At 60.9% G+C, this 25,193-nt stretch overlaps 1 protein-coding gene across 1 annotated transcript in view; it reads left to right on the top strand.

Annotated features, from left to right (window-relative positions):
* Positions 1-25,193, top strand: part of EFNA2 (ephrin A2) — a 50,159-nt gene that overhangs the window by 19,660 nt on the left and 5,306 nt on the right. The window contains exon 2 of the mRNA XM_055806898.1: positions 23,095-23,384. Coding sequence (XP_055662873.1) covers positions 23,095-23,384 — 290 coding nt within the window. The remainder of the gene's footprint in view (positions 1-23,094; positions 23,385-25,193) is intronic.

Below are 25,193 nucleotides of genomic sequence, written 5' to 3' on the forward strand. Positions count from 1 at the left end.
CTTTGCTGCGGAGGGACCCACCAGATCCCCATCCCAGGGCCAGGAGCCCCCCCCCTGCTGTGCCCCCTTCCCACCGGGAGCCCTGCCACCCTGCCCTGGAGGTTCCCTTGGCTGGGTGGCATCATTTAGGGCTGCCAGCGCCCATCCCCAGGGTCCTGCCACCCCATCCCGGGCTGTGGCGGGGGGCAGCCGCTGCCCACCCGTGCCTTTTGTCAGCCTCAGAAAAATTGACCTTGAAGCGCGCTGGAAGAGCCCTGCAGCTAATCGTGTTAGGAGGTGTCTGGCTGCGGCTCCGCGCGGCTCTACCTGAGCGGCATTAGCAAGGGGGACGCGTCGGGCTCGCGGCGCCCCGGCTCAATAATTGATGCGTTTTTCTCAGCTCCCCCTTCCGTGAAAGGAAACCCAAGTGCCGGGAGGATGGAGGCTCCGGTGGGGTGGGGATGGGAGAGTGGCGAGGAGCTGGGGTGCCACGTGTGATGCTCGGGGATGGTGTCCTGGGGCTGCGGTGCTCCTCACTGGGGATGGATAGGGATGTGCCGAGGGTGTCCCGCAGCCCAGGGTGTCCCGCTGGTGGAGGTGGGAGGTGGGAGAAGACCCCTGTGCACCCTCCTGCTCTGCCCAGCCTCTTCCCCAGGGGGAGGCCCTGGGCAGCATGCCTGCAACTGGTCTTTTTGGGAATCCCTGCAGAAACCCTCCAAACCTGCATTCCCACGGGAGCACCAAGCATCCTTACACCGAGCATCTTCCTTTTCCCCATCAGCTTCTGCTCCGGAGCTTGGCACACCCCCCTCAGCCGCCCCTGCTCTCACTGGTGATCCCCATCACCCTTGGCCACCCTGGACCCCATGGTGGGGTCCCAGGTGTCCCTGACTTGGCTGCCCCACACTGGGCAGAGCTGCCTTGCCTTCATACGAACCCTCCTCCCTTCTGCCTCCTTTTTTTTTTTTCCTTTTTTTTTCTTTCTTTTTTTTCTTCTCCCCCCCCCCCCCCCCCCCCCCGCCCCTTTCCCCTCTTAGAAAAGCATGCAGGGAAGGGGAGAGATTTTAACCTTCTGCCTGGAACCAATTAAAAAGGTCTTTCCACAGAGACGAAAGTGCTCGTGCACCTTTGTGTGCTGCTAACGGGGGGAAGAAAGCAGAGGCGGCCTTTGAAGGGGGAGATGGAGGTCTCTCCGCTGGGACCCCTCTGGGCTTTCAAAGCCTGTGTTATTTCTTTATTTTTAAATAGCCAAATTAAAGTGACTCCCGCTTCCTTTCCTCCCCGTTAGCACATCGTGCGGCAAGCACGTGGCCCCCGCCAGCTCGGGAGGGATGCGGCTGATGGGCACAGCTGGTCCCACACTGGGCGCTGGGCTGGGTGCTCTGGGCACGGTGGGGTGCGGGTACCCCAAAACTCAGCCTGGTCCCACAGGACCACTCCGGGATGAGGCAGAGCTGCTCTCCTTCACCCTGGGCTTGCAGAGCCCATGGCGGGAGGCAGAGGTGACCCTGGCAGGGTGACGCCGGGGGTGCTGGGAGGTGCTGGTTGAACTGGGGCAGGGGCACGCTGGCCCCACAGCTAGGACAGCCCCCCTGCTTGCCCCAGCACGCTGCCCCTTGAACTCAACCAGTCGAATGGATGAGTGGGTTTCTTCAAAGGGACACACCCCCCCCCCCAAGACCTCTCTGTGCCCCCCCTCCCCACCGCCTGCTCCCCATCTCGGTGAGATGCGGTTGAAAAGGCAGCAGAACAAAGCACAGGAAGGAATTTAGGTGGTTTCCACACAGACCTGAATGTCGAGTTGCTCAATGGAAGAGGAGATGCCGATGCGCCAACGCTTTCATCCCTGTTGCCTGAGTTTGGCCAAGAGGGTGAAGGGGCGAGAGCTGCCTCCTTGCACCCCCCAGCCTCTTTTTTCTTTTTTTTTTTTTTTTTATATAGGCTCAGATTTATTTTTCCACAGTATAATTCTGAAAGACAGCGAAGTATGAATTATTCATTGACCCCTAACTGCCTTTGCATACAATCCTGGCTGGGGGAGAGTGCCCATGTCGAATGCATTTGTGTGCGGAGCTGGGCCAAAGTGAATTGAAATCAATTTTTAAGGTTTGGGCGGGGGGCATTTGGTGATTTTGGGGCTGAACGTGGGGGCTGGAGCACATGGGGAGGGGAGTGGGACAGAGCTGGAAAGTTTCTGCTGGGGGATTATGCCCTTTCCAAAGCTGCTGAGGAGCAAGGCTGGGCAGGGGGGTGCTGCTGTGGAGTGGGGGACTGTGGGGATGGGGTGCCGGTGCTGCCGGCTGCCCCCAGTGCCTGGGCATCAGGGTCTCGTGTGTGCGGGCACTGGGGCTGGAGCCACGGTCCTGGCTTTGTCCATCGCTGCCCACCCCACAGGCAGGCACCCGTCGTGCTCCCTGGATGCTGGTGAAGGGCAGCTGGCGTGGAGCAGCGCTGGCACATGTGGCTCCTGGGCGAAAAGAGGAGGGAGAAAAAAAAAAAAACCAACCCACCTTTTTTCTACATTTCTTCTGTTCTTAGATGCTCCTTTAGACTTGAAATGGGAAGTTGGCTGAGAAGGGAGAGGGATTCCCCAAAGAGTGAGATGGCTTTGGCACGGAGAGTTGCTGCTACGGCTGCTTTCATCCCCATCCCTGCCCCTGGTTGCTGCCTCTGCCCCCGCAGCCCCCCGACGCTGCACCCTTCCCTGGGGTCCCTCGGCAGCCTGGTGCCACCGCCGGCCCCTGGCGTGGGGGTGCCCGGACCTCAAAGTCAGCTGCCAGAACCCACTGGGGATAAGGGGGTGAAGCGGGGCGAGGGGTGGGGGGAGCACCCTGGGCAAGGCTTTAATCTGATTAGTCTTGGAGCGAATGGACAAAGCAAAAAGGCTTAAACCCCAGTGAAAGGAGCGGGGAGGGGCGGGGGGGCTGCTGTGCCCTGAGAAGTGGAGACCCTGGCTGGTCCCGCCGAATTAGGTCAAATTTGGCTGGGGGAACACAAGGGGAAGGAATAAGGTGGGGGGGGGGGGGAGGAAGAGCCAGGGGAAGAAAGAAGTGTGGTTCTGCTGGCCCTGTGACCTCCCCTGGGCTCATGAAGGTGACCCCTGGCCCCACTGCCATGGGTGCTCACCCCCTCCCCTGCCTGGGGGGCTGCCTCCCACCCCCAGCCTCACACGGTGGGGAGTGGGGAGCCCCCCTCACTGCTGCACCCGGTGGTCACCCGGCTCCTTGGATGGGGACGAGGGGCTTCCCCAGGCCTCCCACCTGGGACACCCTGTGGTGCCACCGAGCTGGGTGCGGGGGGAGCTCCTGGTGGTGGTGGCAGCCCCTCGCCCGTGAGCGCGGCTTGGGTACCGCCGTGCTGGTGAGCCGGTAAAGCCTGCCGTATCTCTGGTAACTTGTGTCAACCGCTTCTGCTCCTGGGGAGTCACAGTGCCCAGACACAGCAGAGCCAGGCTGTGCCAGAGGGGATCCGGAGGGGATCTGGAGGTGTGAACCAAGCCCATGGGGTGGGGGTGCCAGGCTGCAGCGTGGCACGGCTGCCGGTGTGGGCAGAGCTGTGCCGGACGATGCTCTGCCCTCCCATCCATCTGGCTCCCAGGTCAGGATGTGGCACCCTGTGCCGCCTGCGCCAGCAGCACCTCCGGGTGGGTGCAGATGTGAACGTCGTTTTGCTCCAGCGATGCACCCAGGGGTGGCACCTGGGTTTTTTTGGGGAGGGGGGCAATGCAACCACAATGGGCAAACCCAGCAAAGCGTGGTGTGTTGCAGGACAGGCAGTTTGCATGCTCGTGTGCCGCGGGCTCACAGGGCCGGCGATGGCCGTGCCACTTGCTGTCAGTGGTGGCACAAGCACGTCCTTGTGCAGGAGCAGCCTGGCAGCTGCCTGTGCTGGGAGGAGGCTTGGGAAGATGGGAGAGCCCAGCAGCATAGCTGGGAGGGTCTCCCCAGTCCCACCCATGGCTGGTGACTTCCTGCGGCGCCTTGGGGTTGGACTAAGTGGGAGCAAAGTCTGCCCAGGGGTCTGTTCCCCCCCCAGCCAGTCCCCTCCGCAGGGGTGGCTGCCCACCCCTTCGTCCTCTTCTCCATCCCATCGCCCCTTGCCCCGATCCATGGGCACTTCCCTGCGGGCGAGGGGTGGTGCTGCTGCCCAGGCAGGCAGGGGGAAATGGCTTTTCGCAGAGCCTTGAGCGGGTTCCAGCATCGATCTCCCAGTGAGGAGCAGAACCTCGTCAGAGATCAATTAGGCCAGTCATTAGCCGTGCCCCAGAGCGAAGCGTGAGTCTGGGTCGGGAGCTGGAAGGAGTGGGGGAAAAGCCAGGCTGGGAGGAGGTGCCCACCCAGCACCACCACTGCCATGAGCTGCCAGGGTCCCCTGGGTCATCACCTTCCTGCAGGAGTGGGGATGTTCCAGCAGCTGTCAGCACCCCGATGCTTCAGGAGCTGCCAAGCACACCCATCTCCCCCTGAGCACGCGCAGACCCCTCTGTACCGCCGTTTCCCAGATCAGCATCTGGGATAGAGGCTCTTTCCAGCAGGACCGAGGGGCTGGTGATGGTCCTGGGGGCTGTGAGGACCTTGTGGCAGCCCCGTGGCCGGGGTTGGCCCTGGCTGTGCGGCAGCAGGATGCTCCTGATGGGGAGCGTTTGCTTATAAGGCATTTTGGAGGACATTAGCGTGGCTGGAGCTGCCCCGAGGAACGGGAAGGGGCCGGGGAGGAGCGTGGCCGGAGGCACCACACGGCTGTCCTGGGAGCTGACAAGTGATGTGCGGCGTTCGCAAACCGCCCAGGCCGGGCGTGTGTCCAGCCTGGCTTAGGGAAAACAGCCCGTGGGAGGCCCTGCGGGGACCGGCGTGCAGAGGAGCAGGATGCTGGCGAAGTCATTGTCCTGCTGGGAGGCAGGCGAGGCATACCAGCGTGGCCGAGGCCACCCAAGTGGTGATGCTGGACAGGATCCCTGGCTTGGCCCCCGAGCAGCCCCAGCTGGGAGGTGACCATTCAAGGTGACCACAGCATCGCCAGGGTGCAGGAGCCTGGGGAAGCAGGAGGAACGATGCTCCTTTTGCTCCCCTCCACAAACGAGCGTCACCTCCCATGGCTTGAGTTTTTAAGCCTGTGAAGGACATGCAGGTCCTTGTCATCACCTGTGCAGGGACACACCAGGCAGGGCTGCCTGCGGTTCCTCCATGTTGGAGCAAACTCTGCAAGCCCCCCCAGAGACGGTGAGTGGACCCCACAGCAGGATGCGTGCCTCCCGCTGCCCTGGGCTCTCATCCTGGTGCCCGTGGGGTGCCCAGCAGCTGGTCCCCTTCTCCGGCACCTTGCCAAGCTGCCACCCTGGGGACCAGCAGGGACCTGGGGTTTGTCTGCACTGAGACCCTCTGCCCCTGGCGTCCCCCAGACCCGGCATCGCCCAGCTGTGCCCCTGGCTCACAGGCTTGTGCTCGGCCGGGAGTGCTCATGGGCAGCAGAGGATGGAGGGAGCAGCGTTTGACATCCACCCTTCATGCCAGTGCCCTGCCACCCTCCCTGCTTCCTTTGGCCAAAATGCAGCTGGAGAGCGAAGCGGAACAAAGCGACCCCTGGGTTAGGGGAGAAATGTCCTGGAGCAGGTACCGCCTGTGACAGCTGCCTCTGCCTGGGAGCTTCAGCTTCTGAGAAATGGAAAATAAGGAGGGTTTTAAAAAAAAAAACAAACGAAAAAAGTTCCCCGATTACATCTGGTGAAGTGACAAATCTGCCAGGCAGGTGATTATTCTGTGTACGGACGTGCTGAACACAGATGCCGATAGGATTAAAGGGGAAGGGGGGGAGCTCACCCTGTTAAACCAACACCTGATAAAAGAATAAACCAGCCGGAGGAATAAATTGCCTGTGCTGCCAAGGTCGTGCGCTGCCGGTCCCGCTGCTGCCATTGCGGGGAGGGGGCAGCGTCAGCATCTCGGTGAGCCCCCCATGCCCGGGCACCCGGCGGCACTGCTGCAGCCCCCGCTCCCTGGTGCGCCCGTACCCGGCATGCCCTCGGCTGCCTGGTTGCTTTCCAGGCACGTCTTGGGCATCCCCTTGGGATGGCGCAGAAAATTAACAGCAGTTCAGATCTGAGGAACTTTATGACACGTGTATGATAGGACTGAACCAGGGCGTAATTGAATGACGGATGAGCTTCCAAGAGCCACATTTCCAGGGAGTAATGAAAAATAGAAGTGCTATTGACTAAAGGAGCTTTCGGCGGCCGGGCGGCGCGGCGCGGGATGAGCAGGCTGCCGGCAGGGGGAATGCATCAATACGGCAAGTAATAGCTCAGTTATTATAACTCTGGAAATGTCATTCAGGCCTAACCAGAGAACACTAGCTATTAACTAGCCTTAAACAGAAAGCACCAGGTGGGGAGGCCGAGCTGGGAGCTCCCGATAATTATTTTACTTCTTTTCACGGCTCCGTTGCTTTTTCCGTTGCGGGGGGCCGGCTCCAGCGCATCACCCCGCCGCCGGCAGCCCCGGGGGTCCCTGTGCCGGCTGCCCTGCCTGCGCCGCAGGGCTGAGCCAGGCTGGGCTCCTTGGGAACTGCTCCGGGCTGGGGTCCCCGTTGCACCCCCAGAATTTGGCCCTGCCTGCTGCTGCCTGTCCCTGGCAGGGCTGCAGCCAGCGGGATGCCGATATTGTTCTCACCACCTGCGGCCGCCAGCTCGGGGCTGAGCCCTCGTGCGCGCATCCCTTCCTGCGTGCGCATCCCTCCCTGCATGTGCATCCTCCCCGCATCCCACCGGAGCCTCTGCCGAGAGGCAGATAAACGGCAGAGATGCGATCTGGGCTTGCAGCTTGGCCGTATCAGGGCCCCATGCACTGCAGACCCCTGAGGTGTAATGAAAGCCTGTGGGAGAGTATCGAGTGAACCTAAATGGATTTTCTCCATTAACACAGACCCATCATCCAGTTATCAGCTCCTCGGCGCAGAGCGCTCTGGGGCTGCGGTCGCAGTGACTGGCACTTAAAGTGCTCGCCGCCAGCGCAGCCAACATCTGCTGCCGCAGCACAGCACCCACCTGCCGGCACTGCCAAAGCTGACTCCGTCCTGCCATCCTGGCTCTGGCGGTGCCCGCTCCCCGGCACGCTCCATCTGTGCCCTTGGACTGGCACCTTCCTTCCTCCTTACGGGGGTGCCCTTCTGGGGAGACACTGTACCTGTAGAAAAGATGTTGGGGTGCAGGGGGGTTCCAAAGCCCAGCCTTAACCCCCACCCCTGCCTCAGTCCGCCACGGGGGAGGTGGCAGGGGTCCTGTGGTGGGCAGGAGGCACAGCAGGGTGAGGGAGAGGAACGAAGGGGATGGCTCTCATTCCTGCACACAGCCGCTACCTGCTTTGCAAGTTGGAGTTCATCATTAGCTAGGAAATAATTAATTGTTGGGCAGACAAAAGGCATCGCTCGCCCCCCCCAGGGACCTTGTCAAAGGGAGCTGTCAGGGGCTGGCGTGATAAATTACGGCTCCGCGGGCTCTGCAGCCCGTCACCGTCAGGGCTGGGGGAAAAAGTCCCACGTTGTCCTTTTGATTGGGGGTCACCGTGGGTCTGGATCCTGCCTGGCATCCCCCGGGGACGCAGGGGTAGCACAGGGCTGGGGCAGAGGGGTCAGAGAGGGGGCTGGGGGTCCAGCAAGCAGGTCCCTGCCCGGTGCTAACGGTTGTGCCCGCTGCATCTGTCCTTCTGAGCCGTGTCCCTCTGTCCATCTCCAAGCACCCGCCTGGCCCCGCCGTGGCGTCCCACTGGGCAGCCAGTGGTCCGGCGGGCGCCCGATTTCCACCTCGTCGGCGTTTTTGCAGTGATTGCGAGGCCGGCGTGCTCTCTGGCTCCCGCCGATCAAATTACCCCAGTCGTGCTCGCCGGCAAATGCGCTCAGAAATCGCTCCCACCGCTCGCGTGAAATTTCCTGCGAATTAAAGTGTTGCAAGGTTAAAGAGTCACCGGTGCGCCCCGCTGCCCCCCCAGCCCCTGCAGCTGCCTGGGACCGAGACGCCACCAGCAAATGAAGTGGCTGACAACTGAAATAATGCAATAATACGCATTTATCCTTATTAATTTGTGTGCCTTAAACAAAGTGGGGTAGGAAAGGCTCTCCTTGTTTGTTGCTCGTGGCACTGGACCCACGCCGTGCAGGATGCGCCGACCCTGGGACAAGGAAACTGAGGCACGGAGGCAGCAGCTGCCGCGCCGGTGTCACAGCAGGACTGTGCCAAGTCCCAGCCATGGCTCTGGGATGAGACGGATGGAAAGAGCTCCGGGGAGCACCAGGGTGCTGGTTTGGCTCAGAGACCCAAGGGTGACACTGATGTCCCTGGTGCCCTTTGCAGCTGGGCAGCTTGAGTCACTGCTGCCACCCATCCCAGTGCCTGGCCCTCGTGGCACCCAGCTGCACTCTGGCCACCAGCCCGTGAGCCATTCGGCTGGAGTGGGGACACCACAGCCGGGCTGCGTGCTGAGTACGAGCTAAAGGGGTTTGCAGACCAGGGGGGTGGTGGCCATCACCTGGCGGGGACCGATGGGCTGCTCTGAGCATCTCCCTCCAGCCCGGTGGCAGTGGGGCTGGCAGGGTGGGCACCCCGAGGAAGGGCTGCCCCTCACCCTTCTGCGGGTGCTGTGGGGCAGCAGGGAGGTGACGGCAGATGGGACAAGAAGGCTGGCACAGTGCCACTGCCTGTGCCATGGGGCTGTGCGCCGATGGCCGTGGTGCTGGGGGCTCTGCAGCCTGGGGCTCTGCCCACAGCATGCCAGGACCAGCCTTAATGAGTATTGGGGCTCGGCAGTGCTAATGAGGTCAGCCACGGGGGCTGTTTACCCCGTCCCCTTGCAGGAGACCCCCAAACGGGCGCCTTGATCTCACTGTCCCAGCGGGCTGCGGCGCAGAGCCGGCGTGGGCGGTGGGGGGCCCGGCTGCCGCCGGCAGATAACCCCCAGCAGCTCCCGTCCCGTGCCCGTTATCAGCACCCACCCGCTTCGCCAGACATGTTAATTAGGGCACTCAGCGTGAGCAGCCGCAGCACGTATGTGCACGCGTGGCCTCGTGCATGGGCTGGCACGTGGCTGGTGGCTGGCTGGGAGGGACGTGCGGGGCCCGGTGGCCGCAGGAGCTCCTGCCCCGGTCCAGGGACGTGAGCAGAATGTAGACGTGGGATTGCACGGGGCAGGGTGTGCGCAGGCCTGGGTGGGCATGGGGCACACGCGCTGGGCTGGGTGGGCATGGGGCACACATGCTGCACCGTGCTGAGCTGTGATCTGGAGAGTGCGGGCAGCCTCTCCTCGCCGCCGGAGCCCGGTGCCCCTCTCACCTTTGCTGTCAGCCGCTACCGTAAACACCTTCTGCTGCCACGGCTCCGCCGTCCCCTGAGCCATCTGGCTGCCTGATTTTGCAGAGCTCCGCTTGCCCTCCTCTGGCCCTCGCCCTGCTCCCTCCCTCGTGCCAGCACCCTCCGTCCTCCCTGCCTGCTCCCCACTGGGACCTGGGGGGGGGCTCTGAGCCTGCAGCGAGCCCCCTGCCCCAGCATCGCCATGCCCATCCCGATGTGCTGCCGTGGCTGACCGGGAGCAGTGCGGCGAGCCGGGCTGCTGGCACTAACGCTATTACTGCTACACTTCCCAGCCCTCGTCTCTCCCACAATGAATTTCTGAGCTGATTAAATTTGCGTGGACCCCGGCTGCATGTACGGCTGTCTGCCGCCATTTCTGGAGCCAAGCAGGCGCGGGCACTCCCCGGAGAGGGCGAGGGGCAGCGGCGGCCAGAGACACCCCCCAAGTGCTGTCGTGCTGGAGAGGAGTGGAGCGGGTACCGCTTTACCTCCTGCACGGAGGGCTAGCAGCAGGAGATGTCATTGCATGCGCAATGGGGGGCAAGCAGCTCCTTGCGGCTCCTTAGCCAGGAGTTGCTGCGGTGGCGATGGCCGGTGGAGCTGTGCTGGGGTGTGAGGGTGGGGGTGTGAGGGTGGGGGTCAGCTTCATTCTGGGCTGCAGCCCCCCAGGCATGCCCGGTGCTCCCAGAAGCATGCAGGAAGGGATGCAGGGCAGCATCCCCCACTCTGGCTGGGATGCCACGCCAAGATGGAGACGATGCTGAGCTGCAGATCCAGTGGGGTCTGGGGGTGCTGCGGGCAAGCGGCTGGCAGGAGGGGGGCACAGAGGAGCATCAGGGCGGGGAGGTCAGGGTGGGGGTCCCAGGGTGGCTGGGCACGGTGCAGCAAGGAGCATCAGGGCAGGGAGGTCAGGGTGGGGGTCCCAGGGTGGCTGGGCATGGTGCAGTGAGCAGCATCGGGGCTGTTCACCCACGTCCTGCTCCTCGGGACCCCTGTGCCTTGCTGGTCCCTGGCCCACGGGCTTGTGGCCAGCACTGTTCAGTGGCCACAGAGCCTGGCCAGGAGCAGGCGGAGCTGGGCTGCAGGAGGGGGAGCTGGAGCAGGGACCTCTGTGCCGCCTCACTTTATTATTGAATTTAACCTACAGTCTTCCTTACATGCCACAGTGCCCGTAACTAGTGCAGAGGCTGCTTTTATGTGCAAATGAGCCTTTTTTTTTTTTAATCTTTGACAGAGAATGTGCTGTGTTTACATAACAGAGGGCCCTGGTACTCTGGAGAGGGCCACTGACAGTGCTGGCAGGAGATGTTAAGAAAGATCTAACATTTCTGATCTCTGTTTAGCCAGAGGCACTGTGAGGCAGGCGGGAGCAGCAGGGGAGGGTGGCTCTGGGGTGCCTGGGGGAAAACAGCTCAGCTGCTGCTGCCTGAGGTCTGGGGAGGGCACTGGGGCCAGGGACCCATGGCAGCAGTGATGGACCAGCCTGGGCAGGTGTGGGGATGCAGCAGCACTGGAGGGCTGGGTCCTGGGGGTCTCCATGCTGAGGCAGAAGCTCCAGAGCCCTCTCAGGGGTCCCCAGCCCCATGGCCGTGGGGCAGAGGCTGCCCTTCGCTTGCGCTGATGATGCTCCCTGAGCTTTGGGAGCATCTGGCAGCCATGGGCTGAGCAAAACTGGTGGCAAAGTGCTGCCTTCAGCAGCATTCCCAAGGGAGAAGGGCTCCCAGTGCAGTTGCCTCCAGGGCTCCTGGGCAGGGGGTCCTGCTCCCCTTCAGCAGCACCTCAGAGGAGCCAGTCCGGTTGGGATAAATAGTCCCTGCATCCCCGAGCCACTGCCTCGCTTGCCACGCACCAGCAACGGAGAAAAAAAACCAACCTCCTCCTGCCAGGTTAAGTGGAAAAATGACCAATATCCTAAGGCCTACCAGGTTAAAATGCATTAATTCAGGATAGTCTAACGGACTATCTAACGGCAGTATTGATTAGTCTCAGTGCGGGGCTAACTAGCATCCATGTTAATGAGGGGTGTGGATTGCAGCAGCTGATGCGGTTCCAGGGATCTGGGGGGCAAGGGCAGAGCACCCCAAACAGGAGCTGCTGCTGGGGGGAGCCGGCTTCACCTGGCCAGGAGTGCGTTTGTCCCCTTGGGATAGGCTCTGCCAAAAATACCTGTTTCTGATTGACACCTGTGTTTTTTTCCGGATAAGCGAGTAACCTTGTGAGCCTGAGGAAAAAAACCTGTCTGGTCTGCGCCGGCATCACGGGAGCAGGATGCAGGATCCGTCTGCCCGGCTCATTCGTGCTGTGCTTGGTCATCACAGAGCAGCCAGCTCCCATCGGATCAGCACTTGTGGTAAAAGCTCTGCCTTGTCTGGTCAGGTTTGGACCCAAATACGTGTGGTGCTACCAGCTCTGGCTTCCCTTGTCACAGAGTGCTCAGGTGGGAAGGAATTGCCAAGGCAGAAGGTGAAATCCATGGCAGGTTCCCAATCCTGTGCAGAGCAAAATGCAGCCTGGAGCCCGGCACGGGGCTGGGGAAGTGAAGCAGCCTTGGCTCTTTCCTGAAAAGCTTCACATTTTTTTAACTCCTTTTTTCTTTTTTTTTTTTTTCCTTGAAACTACTTGAAAGACCACATTTCTTCCCCTTCCACTTTTTCTAGCAGCTCTCCCTTAGCTCTGCCCCCCCAGCCCCCTTACACAGCGGGAGGAATCGTGCCCGAGTTTGCCTTTTCATTTTCTTTGTGCAACTTTGCAGCGTGTCTGTAGAACAAACTTGGACTTTCAAATATCAACAGCACTTTTGCTTTGGGGTGCCCGTGTGTGCCCTCGGGGGTGGCCCTGCAGAGGGGGTCCCAGCCCCACGGTGGGGTCCCAGCCCCAGCCTGGCACCGGCTGCCCGTGAGTGCCAGCGAGGATCACCTTGTACACGAAAGCCCATTAGAAGATTTATTCCATCCAGGTCACTTTTATCACTTGCCTGGTACACCCAGAGCCGGCCAGCGTGGTTGCGTCTTCAAATTAATCCATGTGGCTGAGGGCACATCTTGTGAGATAAGCCTGGAGAGTATTGGAGAGGGGAGAGCGGCTGAGTGCTTCCTCGCTGGGCAAATGATGGAACGGCGGTGGGATGCACCTGGCACCGTGCCGGCTCTGCTGTACCACCACTCGCCACAGCAGGAGGGAAGCTGGGGCTGCCTCAGCTGCATTTTTGGCACCGGTTTGGTGGGAAACCTCTCCGATGTGCTGTGTGTCCAGGCAGCAGCTGTGGGACGCGGCACCGGCGTTTTGCCACCGAGCGCTGCCGGTTCAGCAAGCTGGCGCTTGCATTTAAACAAATTTTGTTTTCTTCTCTGTTATAAAGCCTACCCTTAGCCCGCAGGAGTGGGGATTGCTGCTCTTTTTCTAGATCTGCGAACAGGCTGAAATAATAGCTCCGGGTGTACCCATTTATCTCTTGTGTCTATCTCATCGTGCATCCCGTCGCATCCCACTCTGTCACCCGGTCCTGTAATATCTCAGCATCTCCCTAAAGCAAAAGATGACAATAAAGTGTAAATGGGGAGTGTTGGTTCTGGAGCATAATGATGGCAATTTAGATGCCGGCCGTAATTTCCCGGCTGTTGCCCCAGGTAACAGGGCCATTGTCTCCTGTGGGAGCGTGGCAGAGCGGGGATGAGGTTACCTCCGCTCTCCCCCATCTGATTGCCACTATGGGTTTTTTAGTCATTTACATTAAAAGGAGGGAAAGGGAAATAGCCATAAATGAAGGAGTGAGTGTCAGGAGGGCCAGGCTGAACCAGCCTGGGGGGCTGCTGCTCCCCGCTCCCGGCTGGGCTAGCACCAGAGCTTGACCAGTGGCATCACCGGTGCCAGGGCTGGGGAAAGGGCTCACAGGCTGGAGTGGCAGTTCTGCATGGGAATTTGCATTCATTATGCACAATGCCCTGCCCACCCCAGTCCGCCTGGGAGGCTGCGTGTGCCAGCTTGTCCTCCTGCCGTGTGCTCTGGCTCGCTGTCACGCTGTGGTGCCCGTGCAGGTGAGCCAGTGGCCTCTGCGGCACCCCCAGAAAGTTGGAAAAAAGCAGTATTTAGAAGGAGCGAGTTTGGGGTTCGCAGCAGAGCTGGTCCTGCGCTGCAGGCGCGGTGCCTGCCGGGGACCTGCCTGTGCCATGAAACCACCGCTCGGTGAAACCACCGCTCGGTGCTGCACACCGGCACCCAGTGCAGAGGCTCACAGCCCATAGTCGCCAGGTTTTTAAGGCTGAAAAAATAAAGGAGACCTGGCTCTCAGGGTCCTTCCCACCAAGGTGCGCATCCTTCATATACCGGGTGGAAAAACACTCCCGTGATGAATTCATTAACAATTTACTGGTGCTGGAGTGCACTGTCCCTGCAGGCTGCACGGGATGCGACTAGGGGTGACTCAGGGAGGCTGATGCTGAAGCCAAGTCACGGCACGCTGGGCTGGCCCTGGTGAGTAAGATAGCTCCATGTGTCAGGAGAGGCTCACAGGCACATCTCAGAGCAGGCAGCATCAAGCAGCCCCCGCACGCTGCCAGCCAGCGCTGGGGAGAACGGGTGCCAAGGGGGCTCAGTGGGCTGCTGGGCACCCTTGGGCTCACCCCATTAGCTGGTCTGGTGTCCCACTGCCAGCCCGGCACCTTTTGGCATGGTTCGGTGTCTCCAGTTTGGGCAATGGGGACAGGCAGTGCTGCTCATCCCTGTCCCCATCCCCGCTGCGCAGCTGCTGGCCGTGGCGGTGCTGGGGCTGTCAGATGGCATTAAGCCCAAACTAACCTCCCGTCCGTGGGAGCCATCACCGTCATCCCAGATAACTGTAATCGAGCTGCTGAATATGTAGCTGGGCTCAGAGTTTTGTATTTGAGATAAATATTGATATTGAAGCTGTCAGTGCTGGCGAAGTGACACTGACACCTGCTCCGCTGGTATCTCACCGCCTGACCCATCAGCTCCCACCAGCTGTGGCTCTGCACGGCCCCGGCAGCCCCGTGGGGGGGGGGCTCACCCTGTCCAGCACCCCCATGCAGAGTGGGGACTGCTTCCTGCAGTACCGGCTGGGTTGGTGGCTCACCACTGCCGGCTGAAGCGAAGGAACAACCCCAGGCTCTCAGTGTCCGCAGTGACACCTGCGGTCCCCAACTGAAACGGTCCTCACACCCTGAGGTTCAGGGAGCTCCCACCCCCCGCCCCAGCAGGGATCAGGAGGACCAAGGACCCCGGCCCTACCTGTGCTTTGGCCTCCATGGGCATTTCCAAGTGATGCAGTTGCAGCCGGGACCAGCACGCTCCCAGGGCTTCCTGGATGGAAAGCTCCTGGAGAGCTCATGGTTGGGGGAAAAAAGGCTTCCTGGGTGGGGGCAGCAGGCGATGGGTGCTGCAGCCCATGGGGTGGCACCCACAGCCTGGCTGGCCCAGTAAAACAGTGGCCAGCGGGCACGGGGCTCAAACATTTGGGAAATTCAAAAGTCAATGTAATTCTGCCACAGCTGTCGCTGCCTCTTGGGTTGCTCCTGCCAGATTTCACTTGACGCTCGCCGCCTTTCCTGCTCTGCCAGGCTGGCTGCTCACCGTCAGGGCGTGCGGCAAGGTGGGGACGGGTGGTGAGAGCTGAGCGTGGACTCTCCCATCCCTGAGGAAAAGAAAAGGGGAAAAACACAACAGGCATCCCAAACCCACCCCCTGCTCCTCCACCACCCAGCTGGGTCACAGGGAGCCCTTGTGCCCATCGCCCTGTGCCCGCTGCCCCATGCCGGTGCCCATCCCTCCTCCTGCCCCACTCCTCACGCCTTTATTTTTTTAATGAGCCGATCTGCTATCTGGCGCCGAAGTTGTGTTTCCAACCACCGCACTCAGGAAACCTCATTAACACAGATCAAAAGGAGCTTTTAATGATTTATAAAGGTGCAGCAGTTTGGAGAAATTAAATAATTTAGGTGGTGTGTGTACGGCAGGTCCCTCAGGACCACATTACAGGCGTACCGTGAGCCGCAGCCCCAGCCGCGCATCCCCGCTCTGCCCCGCCATGGTGGCGCTGGGGACACTGCCGGATGGCTCCGATGGGAATGGGGCTCGTCGCTGTCTCTATTCCGTGCGGCTGGGAGAGATGAGGCTGGGGCGGCTCCTGCCGTAACCTCGGACATCGTCTCGTTCCTGCAAGCTCTGGGGCTTGGCAGGGCTGGGGTGCTGGGATGCTCTGGCACGGCTCAGTGGAGGTTTGGGAGGCGCTGGGTGCTGGTGCCGCTGCCGCTGCGGCTGCGCTCGCTCTCTGGCCCTGCAAAACATTTTACCAAGACGGTTACAATAAACCTGAGCACTGGCGGGACGGCGGAGCAGGGGGGCACGCGACCCCACTGGACTGACACCAGATGGACCCAGGTGCCCCGGTGCATCTGGCTCCATCTCCTCCCGGACCCTGCTTTTGCCTCTTTGGCCCTGAGCGCTGCGACCGCTCTTGAGCGGGGGAAAAACGAATCTGCCTTCAGGCTGTGACCAACACGTGGCCAAAATCCCCCGATGGCCTCATCCAGCTCCCACCCGCTCGTGCCCGGCGCTGCCGTCAGCATCCCGCGGGACAGCGCTCAGCCCTGCGGCGCAGCGGTGCTGGCTGTCCAAGGAGCAAGAGAAACAGATGGGAAAAGCAGCTTAAACGTTCCCGGCGTGAAGTCCATTGCCAGCTACGGACATGCCAGGAACCAGCCGAGCAACAGGATTAATGGAAAAAAGAGCCGTAACGGAGCCGGGCGAGCGCCTCCTCCCACGGGGGCCATTCCCCGCTGCCCCCCCAGCACCGACAGCCGCTTTGTGCCCATTTCCCGGGGGAGGGGGAAGGGGCCACGATGGATGCTGGCGGGGGGCTGGATGCTGGCGGGGGGGCTGGCGTTGGCCGCTCCTCAGCTGAATTTTCATCAGGTTGTGTTTAAAAGACAGCGAGAGGGCGGCAGGCGATGTTGGGGGCTGGTTTTGGGGGGCGGGGAGGGGGTGCTGCTGCTGTGTTTTATTTTGCTCTGTAATAGGCTTATTACTCCTGATCATGCTGTGACTATTTGAATGAAGGAGATTTCAGGAGATGAAAGCATAAGGGAGATTTTAAGTATCTCAGTGCCAGGCCCCACAAGGACGGGTGCCCTTGGAGCCCAGGGACCCCTGCACCTGGGACCCTGGCACTGGCAGCACCCTGCCCCAAACCCCCTCCTCGCCTCGCCGCCCCCGCCGCAGTGAGCCCCTTCCAACCCCTCACTCCTCCGATGGTTACAAACCTCCTAATTTCCAGCCTCAATTTATTCATGGCCAGTTTATACCCATTTGTTTATGTGCCAACACTGTTCTTCAGCTTAAATAGCTCTTTTCCATCCATTATATCTCCTTCCCCCCCCCCTCCCCCCCCCCCCCCCCCCCCGTATTTCAGCGAGCGCAATCATATCTCTTTTCAAGCTGTTCAGGAAAGAAAAATCTGAATTATTTAACCCTTGGGACACTGGCTGGTCTTGCAGGGTGTTGTGAGACCGAGAGATGAATTCGCTTTGTTCTTGCGCTGGGTTGCTGCCCTTGTTGGGGAGTTTTGGGGGCTGCTGCTGCCCAGGGGGGAAACTGCAGCACTGGGTGCAGCGGCGGGGGGCTGGGACCAGGGTTGGGGTCTCGCGACACCCAGACCCAGGGCCGGGAGAGCCACAGGGGTTTGGGTGCAGGCAGGGTTTGCCCCCCCCCGGTTGGCTCTGTCCTGTGGGGGCTGAGCATCTCGGGCTGAGGATGCCACTGGCGCACGGATTTGCAGGATGGGCGCTCGGAATTTTTTTCCCCTCGGCGGTGAATGTCCAACAGGTTCCTGCATGGAGATGCCACCCTGCCTGGTGTGACACGGGGACACGGGCAGGGTTTGGGTGCCACAGGAGGAGGGGAGGGCTTCAGCAGCTCCCAGTATGTTATTCCAGGCAATTTCACTCCAGTGGATTCCTGCTCTTGTGCCAAGGGGCAGGCACGGGACAGCACCAGGAAAGTTATCAATGAAACACAAACCAAAAGCTGGGGAGGGTGGGGTGGCTGCTGCTGCACCGGGCTCGGCGGGTGGGGGGTCCTGGCACCAGGATGAACCCCAGGGTGCTGGAGAGTGGGAGTGTGGCACAGCCGTCCCCAGCTCCGCAGCGCTGCCGGGAGGGTGCTGTGGCTGTCCCAAGGATGGTGACGGTGTCCCAAGGACAGTGTGCTCTGCGAGGCCGTGGGCTGTCCCTGAGGGGTTTCCACCGCACCATGGGCAGAGCCCCTATGCCTGAGGGGCAGCAAAGGGGCCACAAGCCCACCGAACAGCCTGCCTGTCCCCTGCCCTGCTGGCAGAGCCGGCCCGGCTGTCAGGCATTGCTAACAGTAACGAATGCCCCTAATGAAGCACCCAATTAGCCAGGATCCCAGCCTTAATGGTAGCTGACAGAGCTGAAAGCTGCGAGTAGTCAATTGTCAAGTGTAACATCCCGCCGGGGTGAGGCGGGGAGGCTGCTCCATCCGTCTCTGTCAGGGAAAAACAAAGCTCCCGCGTTAACCCCTTTGGTGGTGGGCAAGCTCTGTGCCCGTCAGCAGGACTGCGGTGGCTGTGGTGGACCACAGCATCAGCCCTGGTGGTGGCATCAGCCTCATCCCAAGGCATCAGCCCCATCCCATGGCATCAGCCCTGGTGATGGCATCAGCCCCATCCCATAGCATCAGCCCCATCCCATGGCATCAGCCCCGGTGGTGGCATCAGCCTCATCCCATGGCCTCAGCCCCATCCCATGGCATCAGCCCCAGTGATGGCTTTAGCACTGGTGATGGCATCAGCCCCATCCCATGGCATCAGCCCCGGTGGTGGCATCAGCCTCATCCCATGGCCTCAGCCCCATCCCATGGCATCAGCCCCAGTGATGGCTTTAGCACTGGTGATGGCATCAGCCCCATCCCATGGCATCAGCCCCGGTGGTGGCATCAGCCTCATCCCATGGCCTCAGCCCCATCCCATGGCATCAGCCCCAGTGATGGCTTTAGCACCGGTGATGGCATCAGCCCCATCCCATGGCATCAGCCCCGGTGGTGGCATCAGCCTCATCCCATGGCCTCAGCCCCATCCCATGGCATCAGCCCCAGTGATGGCTTTAGCAGTGGTGATGGCATCAGCCCCATCCCATGGCATCAGCCCTGGTGATGGCGTCAGCCCTGTGCCACAGTGTGCATCAACCTGGCCATGGCACAGACCTGGTGTCTGTCCTAGAGGGGTGGGGGCTGTCCTGCACCCAATACTGCGGTGACCCCCAGACACCCCACTAGCCCTGTGCAGCCTGGCACCCACCTTCTGTTTTTCTGGTTCATGCAGGGCGTGAAAAGGCAGCCCAAGCCACAGGCAAACCCACCCTGTCCCCTGCTGAGCTCCGTGCCATCGAACGAGGGCTGGCTGGGGCGCTGGGGGAGCCCCCAGCCTCTCCCAGCAAAGCCATCCCATGGCAGGGGGCTGCTCCATGCCGGTGGCTCCGTGGCTGCCACTGTTGACTCCTGAGCGGCCGCGGTGAGCCCCGGGGTGCAGCCGTGCCGCTGGCACATCTTCCAGAGCACAACCATGGTTTGTTTTCCCAAATATTCAACACAGGCTGCCGAGGGGTTGGGAATTACCCAGGAGCTGCTGGATGGAGCATCACCTGGCTGCCTGCCGCAGCCCCCCACCCCGAGCGTGGCAGGGGGACCTGCCCTGGCTCTGTGGGTGGGGGGATGTGGTGTCCCTTCTGCGAAGAGGGGCCGAGGCTGCGCAATTCCAGGTGGAGTAACAGGAACCTGGATTTGCTCAAAGCTGAGTTTTTCCTTTGGCTGGAAAATGTAGTGAGTTGGCATTTCTTGGGGTGCCAAGGGGGAGGTCGCCCTTCTTGCTGACTGCAGTTCCCGGTGGACTGAAGATCCAGGGATTTGCCCTGAGCTGGTATCCCCGTGTCTCAGGGACTTGAGGTCTCAGTGACGGTGGGGACTTGTCCTGCTCACCCCAGGCTGGCACCCATGGGGAGCAGAAACCATGTGCGTGTCCAAGATGGGGATGCAGGGACTGTGGCGTGGGGCTCAGCCCAAGCGGTACATGCCCGGCGTGGAGCGGTGTGTGCCAGGCACAGGGATCTACCCAGATCCCTGCTGCAGCTCCCAAAGGGATCCCAGATGGATTTTGCAAAGCTGTGGCTCCCGCAAGCATGTGGCTGCTCACGGGGAGCACCCTGAACCCGGGGGACTAGAGGGGGGCTGCTGGCACCCGGCTCAGCCCCAGCCGCTCGCCCTTCCCTGCCCTGCTGAAAGGCGTATTTTTTTAAATTTTTTTTTTTTTTTCTGTTTTGAAGCAGATGAATTAGCGATGTGCCTCGTTTAGACAGTTGAAATCCCACTCATTTTAATTAGCGCGGCCTGGCAGCCCTGCTGCGGGTATTACACGGGGCGACAGTGCGCTTTCCAGGTGGCGGGTTTTTAAAATGCTGTTGACATTTTGCGAACTGAATGACTTAAACGATAACAAATTAACAGACGGCTCCGTGCGTGCGCGCAGGGCTGGCTTGGCGTGAGCCTCCGCCACGCGCCTCTGTGAGCAAATTCGGTTATCTGAGCGTGTCCAGGCGCCGGTGCCTCTCCCCGTGCGCTCGGGTGCTCCGTGCCGAGGGACACCCCGTGCCTGTGATGCATGCTCAGGTTGGGGATGCTTTTGGGGGTGCTGCCTACTGGATCCATCCTCCTTCCCTTGCTGGTCCAGTGTTGGCGTCCCGGTGGCATAGCAGAGCCGGGTGCTCTGCTGGGATCGGCTGTGAGCGGTTACGCTGGAGGAACTTGGGGTGAGCACCCTGTGATGTGGGGATGTCCCGGTAACGCCCAGATTCAGGCTGTCGGTGCCGTTACCGGCCTGATGGTGCTGGAGGGATGTAAAACCAGCCGGGATGAGGTGGTGGCAGCTGGGCAGAGGTCGGTATTCCCAGTGCCCAAGCCAGGATGGAATGAGCACAAAGCATGAGCCACTGTCCCGGCACCAAGTGCTCTGCCCCATGCCTGGCACAGTGGCACGGACCCCCATTCCCATGTCCCTCCACCCCTGCATCCCCCTCCCTGGGGCACCCCTGAATAAGCCCCTGCCCCGTGCCGGCTGCTGCCTCCCTGCCCCGCCTGTGCTGGGCTTTGCCCGGTGTGCCAGGACCGCGGTGCCCAGTGTGCCAGGGACATGGCGCCCAGTGTGCCACGACCGTGATGCCTGGTGTGTCATGACTGTGGTGCCCAGTGTGCCACAGCTGCAGTGCCCAGTGTGCCACAGCCACAGTGCATGGTGTGCCAGGGGTGCGGTGCCCAGTGTGCCAGGGCCACAGTGACTGGTGTGCCAGGGTCATGGTGCCTGGCGTGCCAGGACTGCGGTGCCCAGCGTGCCACAGCCTTGGTGCCTGGTGTGCCAGGACCGCGGTGCCCAGTGTGCCAGGGTCATGGTGCCCGGTGTGCCAGGACCACGGTGCCCGGTGCTGAGGCACAGCCACGCTCCCACCGAGCAGCTGCTTTGGGCCCCCATCGCGTGTGGCCGCGTTGGGCAGAGCTGGCAGGGAGGGAATATTTGATCAGGCAGAAATGTGGTAGTGGCGGGGGTGAATCCGTGGGGGGAAATGGAGACGTGAAGGTTTTCTGGCAAAGCAAGCCAGGGCAGAGCCGAGACAAAGTCATGTGGCACCTGGGGACGCGCAGCCTGGGGGTGTCAGTGCCCCAGCCCCTGCCCGCTCACCGAACACAGTGTCTGGGCAGCCCCGGTGCCCCCCCGGCACTTGGGGGGATGCAGGAGGGTCTGGGCTGGGGTGCAGGTGTCCGGCAATGGCAGCTGGGGGTGTCCCCTGCCCGTCCCATCCCACTGGGGTCGCCTGTGCCACAGGGTGGGGACGGGGATGGGGACAAGGCTGGAGCCCCCCACCCCACCCCCATGCCCCCGAAAGCCTGCTCTGAGCTTTTAACCCAGCTTTGTGCCTTGGGACCCCGAGAGCGCTGGGCTGGGCAGGACGGGGGGCTCGCAGGTGGGGGGGGGTGGGGACACCAAAGGGCAGCAGCCAGGTTGGGTACAGGGGGCTTGCCCACACTCGGTGGGGCTGTGGGGCAAGCCCAGGGCCCCCCGCCTGCGGGGGTGCACCGTGCCGGGGGTCCCCATGGCTCCCCAGCACCCACCGTCCCCCCCAGCAGAGGGTGACCCCTCCTCGCAGCCCCCACCAGCGCCTGTCTCTGTCTGTGCCATTTATCACAGCTAATCAGCTTTAATTCAGCAATTTGTCAGTCCAGCAAAGGCCCTTGGAGTTAGTTGATTTTTTTTTTTTCCCCAAAAAAACCCCATAATTATTATTATTATTCCCCTGGTAAGCATGAGCCCTCCTGTTACAATCGCCTTTGCTTGAGCTTTAATAACAATCATTAAAATAAATAATTTTTTTAAAAATAAAAGGCAGAGAGAAGAGGGGGTTTTTAAATTTTTTTTTTAAAAAAATTTATTGTTTTGTGTGTGCGTTTGAAAATTGTTTCCCAGTAAATCCTAGCCCTTTGTATTAATTTTACATTTTAAAATGTTACCTTGCCAGGGGCAGGGTTGGCACAACTGACTCGGGAAAGGAGAGAGAAGGAGAGAGAGAAAAACCCTTCTCCTTAATTAGCGTATTTCCCTGTGTGATCAGAGTGCTTATGAAGCAGGTAATGAGGTGGATGGGGGCTCGATGCCATCCGTCAGCTGCTCCGGTGAGGCTGGAGGAGTAGCCCCCCCCCCTCCCAGCCTCCCATCTTCGGTCCCCCCTTCCCTTTTTGGGGTGCCGGGTGCCTTTTGGGTCACCCTCTGCCACCGCCAGCGGTTCGCTGCATCCCGTGTGATGAGTTTGAGCCGGTCTCAGCCCTGCTTGCAGCTGCCAGAGACTCAGGTGGGCGCAGGGGACGTCGGGGAGCCCTGGGGTGCTGCTGTGGGGTGGCTGGGGGTGGGTGGCCACCATCCCATCCTAGCCCATCCACTCCAGCCACTGGCCATCCCTGGGCCGAGCTGTGGCGATGCGGGGCTGCTCCTCGGGATGCTGGAGCGCTGCCCCTGGAGCCGTGGGACGTGCCCCATCCCTGGTCACGCTGAGGCGGGGGCTTTCTGCTGGCAGGAGGGTCGTGCCCCAGGAGCCTCAAATTAATTAGCAAAGAAAACGTGCTCAACGTGGAGCCAGGGGGAAGCCAAGCTGCCAGGCTGGGTCCTGGGGGAGCCGGTGAGTTTGGCCGGCGAGCTTCATCAGCTGCGGCCGGGGTCTGCAGCATCCCCCCACTGGGTGCAGTTTGGGGATGGGGGGGTTGCAGGTGTCGCCCTGAGGAGCCGGGAAGGGGGGGGCGCAGCTGCCAGACAGGAGCTGCCGGCATGTGCCATGGAGTTCTCCAGCACCGCTAATCCCTTAATCTCTCAGATAATCAGTGCCAGAAACGCAAATTACACTGGGATTGCAGCGCACAGCTGCAGCAATGCCAACGCTTCGATGGTATCGCTGTGAATAATGATTCTTTTTGCGACTTACTACCAAGTGGCGCTGGTTTATGGGGCATAAAACGGAGTCTCTGGGTTAATCTCGTCGGTTAATGGGGATATTGGGGTGGGCAGGGGGCTGGGGTGCCTGGAAGGGGGAGATGGGGAGGGGAGAGTGGTGCACAGCTGGGCTGGATCAGGCTCTGGGTCACGGTCAACCTGGGCTTCTGGCATCCCCACGGTGGGATCTGGTGAAACGTGGTCCCACTGACGCCAGCTTCTCCCGCAGGTTTCACCGCGGGGACTACACGGTGGAAGTGAGCATCAACGACTACCTGGACATCTACTGCCCACACTACGAGGAGCCGCTGCCTGAGCGGATGGAACGCTACATCCTCTACATGGTCAACTACGAGGGGCATGCGTCCTGCGACCACCGGCAGAGAGGCTTCAAGCGCTGGGAGTGCAACCGGCCCGACTCCCCCAACGGGCCCCTCAAGTTTTCGGAGAAGTTCCAGCTCTTCACCCCCTTCTCGCTGGGCTTCGAGTTCAGACCCGGCCATGAGTATTACTACATCTGTGAGTACAGGTCACCACAGGGATGGTGGGGCGGGGGACGGTGGGGGTCCCCCGCATCACCCCGTGGTGCAGGCTGGACCCAGATGCTGACGGTTTGCGTTGGTGACCCAAAATGCTGCGAAGCCCCCAGACCCAGCCACGCCTTTGTGCTGGCAGCATTGACACGTCCAGCTCAAGGCAGAGGTTCCGACCAGTGCATGCCTGGTGCCGAAACCCTTCGTCGGGGCTGAGTCACAGCCGTGGGCATGGGGTGGCCGTGAGAGTGACTGGGACATCCCTGGGACTGCAGGATGATGGGGACGCTGATGCCATCCCCATGGGACCACCACCAGGCACCGGTAAAGGTGCTGCACTGGGGCAGTGGACGTGTATTCTCGTCCTCTCCCAGGTATTCCCACCCTCTGTGTATTCCTGTGCTCTCCTGGGGCTGCGCTCCCCTTTCTCACCCAACAGATGAAGCCCAAGCTGGCCGACCCACGCCAGGGGAAACTTTTCTGCAGGCGCCTGGGCGCTGGGTGCAGGATGGGCCGCCCCCTGAGATGCAGCAGATCTGGTCCCTCGTTGGATTTCTGCCTCCGGAGCCACCGGGCGCGGGGGCCAGGGCAGCGGAGGGGGAGAGGAGCCAGACCGGCTTCCTTGGGAGCCCGCCAGAGCCATGGAAAAATAAGCTAATGGGGCTCGGATCAGGTGCTGGGAGTCTGGCAATCAATAAAATGGTAAAAAAAAAGAAAAGAAAAAAAAAAGAAAAGAGAAACCATGACCCCCAAGCACTCAACGGTGTCACAGGGAGACAGGGATGCCTCTCTTCTCGCACAGGAGCCAGCCAGCATGCTTATCTGCCTTATTATTTCTCCCCCTTTTTCCTAAAGCATCTGTTTTCAGCCCACTTAATTTGTTCCTTTTATCTATATTAAATTACCATTTTTCCCCCCTCTCCCTCTCCCTCTGTAAAATGTCACTCGTGAAATAACTGCATCTACAACTCTGTCTTCCCCCCCACCCCCCCACCCCCCCGTTTTATTTTATTTTATTTTATTTTATTTTTAATGTCGTTAGGGAGAGATTACACAGAAGTAAATGGTGAAGCTGATCATTGCTAAACCGGTTAGAATTCATGTCATGCGGAACATTAGAAATTATGCCTCTTTGAGGAACCGTATTTAGCAGACATGAAAGAAAAGAAATTACCTCCTCCTCGAGCTCGCAAATTGGAATGCCATTAACCTCGCAGGCACGGGGACGCACTCGTGCTCCCCGTGCTGGGTCAAGGGCATGGGGTGGCCCAGGGGACCAAGACGGTGCCCGGAGCTGCTGCAGGATGCCCATGGCACGGCACGGCATGGCACAGCACGGCGTGGCGGGCGTCGGGTGCAGCTGGCGTGACCTTCTTCCCTGGGTGTGGTGGAGCGCCAGGGAGGGAAAGAAAAAGGAAAAGGAAAAATAAACCCCAGCCGTGGGGGCTCTGCAACATCCCTAGTGGCTCCCCGAAATGACCGGCGCTGCGCCCGTTCCCCTGCCCGTTCCCCTGGGAGCGCTGCCGGTGCGGGCGAGATGCTGACCGGGGTGCAGGGGCTGGATGCGGCTTTTGAGGGGGCTGGGGGTGCATGGCCCCCATCCCAGGGGGGGAGGGCTGGGGTGCACGAGGTGGTTGCGCAGCTCCAGGGTGCAGAGAGGGGCCAAGTGGGGATGAGGGGGGCAGGGACCTGCCCAAGCTGATGGCCCCTCTGCAGCTGCCCCACGGTTTTATTTGGTAAAAATCAATTGGATGGGTCTGGCAGAGCAGCGGAGTGACCTGTGTGTCACAATCGG

Source organism: Falco peregrinus, chromosome 5 (assembly GCF_023634155.1).
Source record: "Falco peregrinus isolate bFalPer1 chromosome 5, bFalPer1.pri, whole genome shotgun sequence".
NCBI lineage: Eukaryota > Metazoa > Chordata > Aves > Falconiformes > Falconidae > Falco > Falco peregrinus.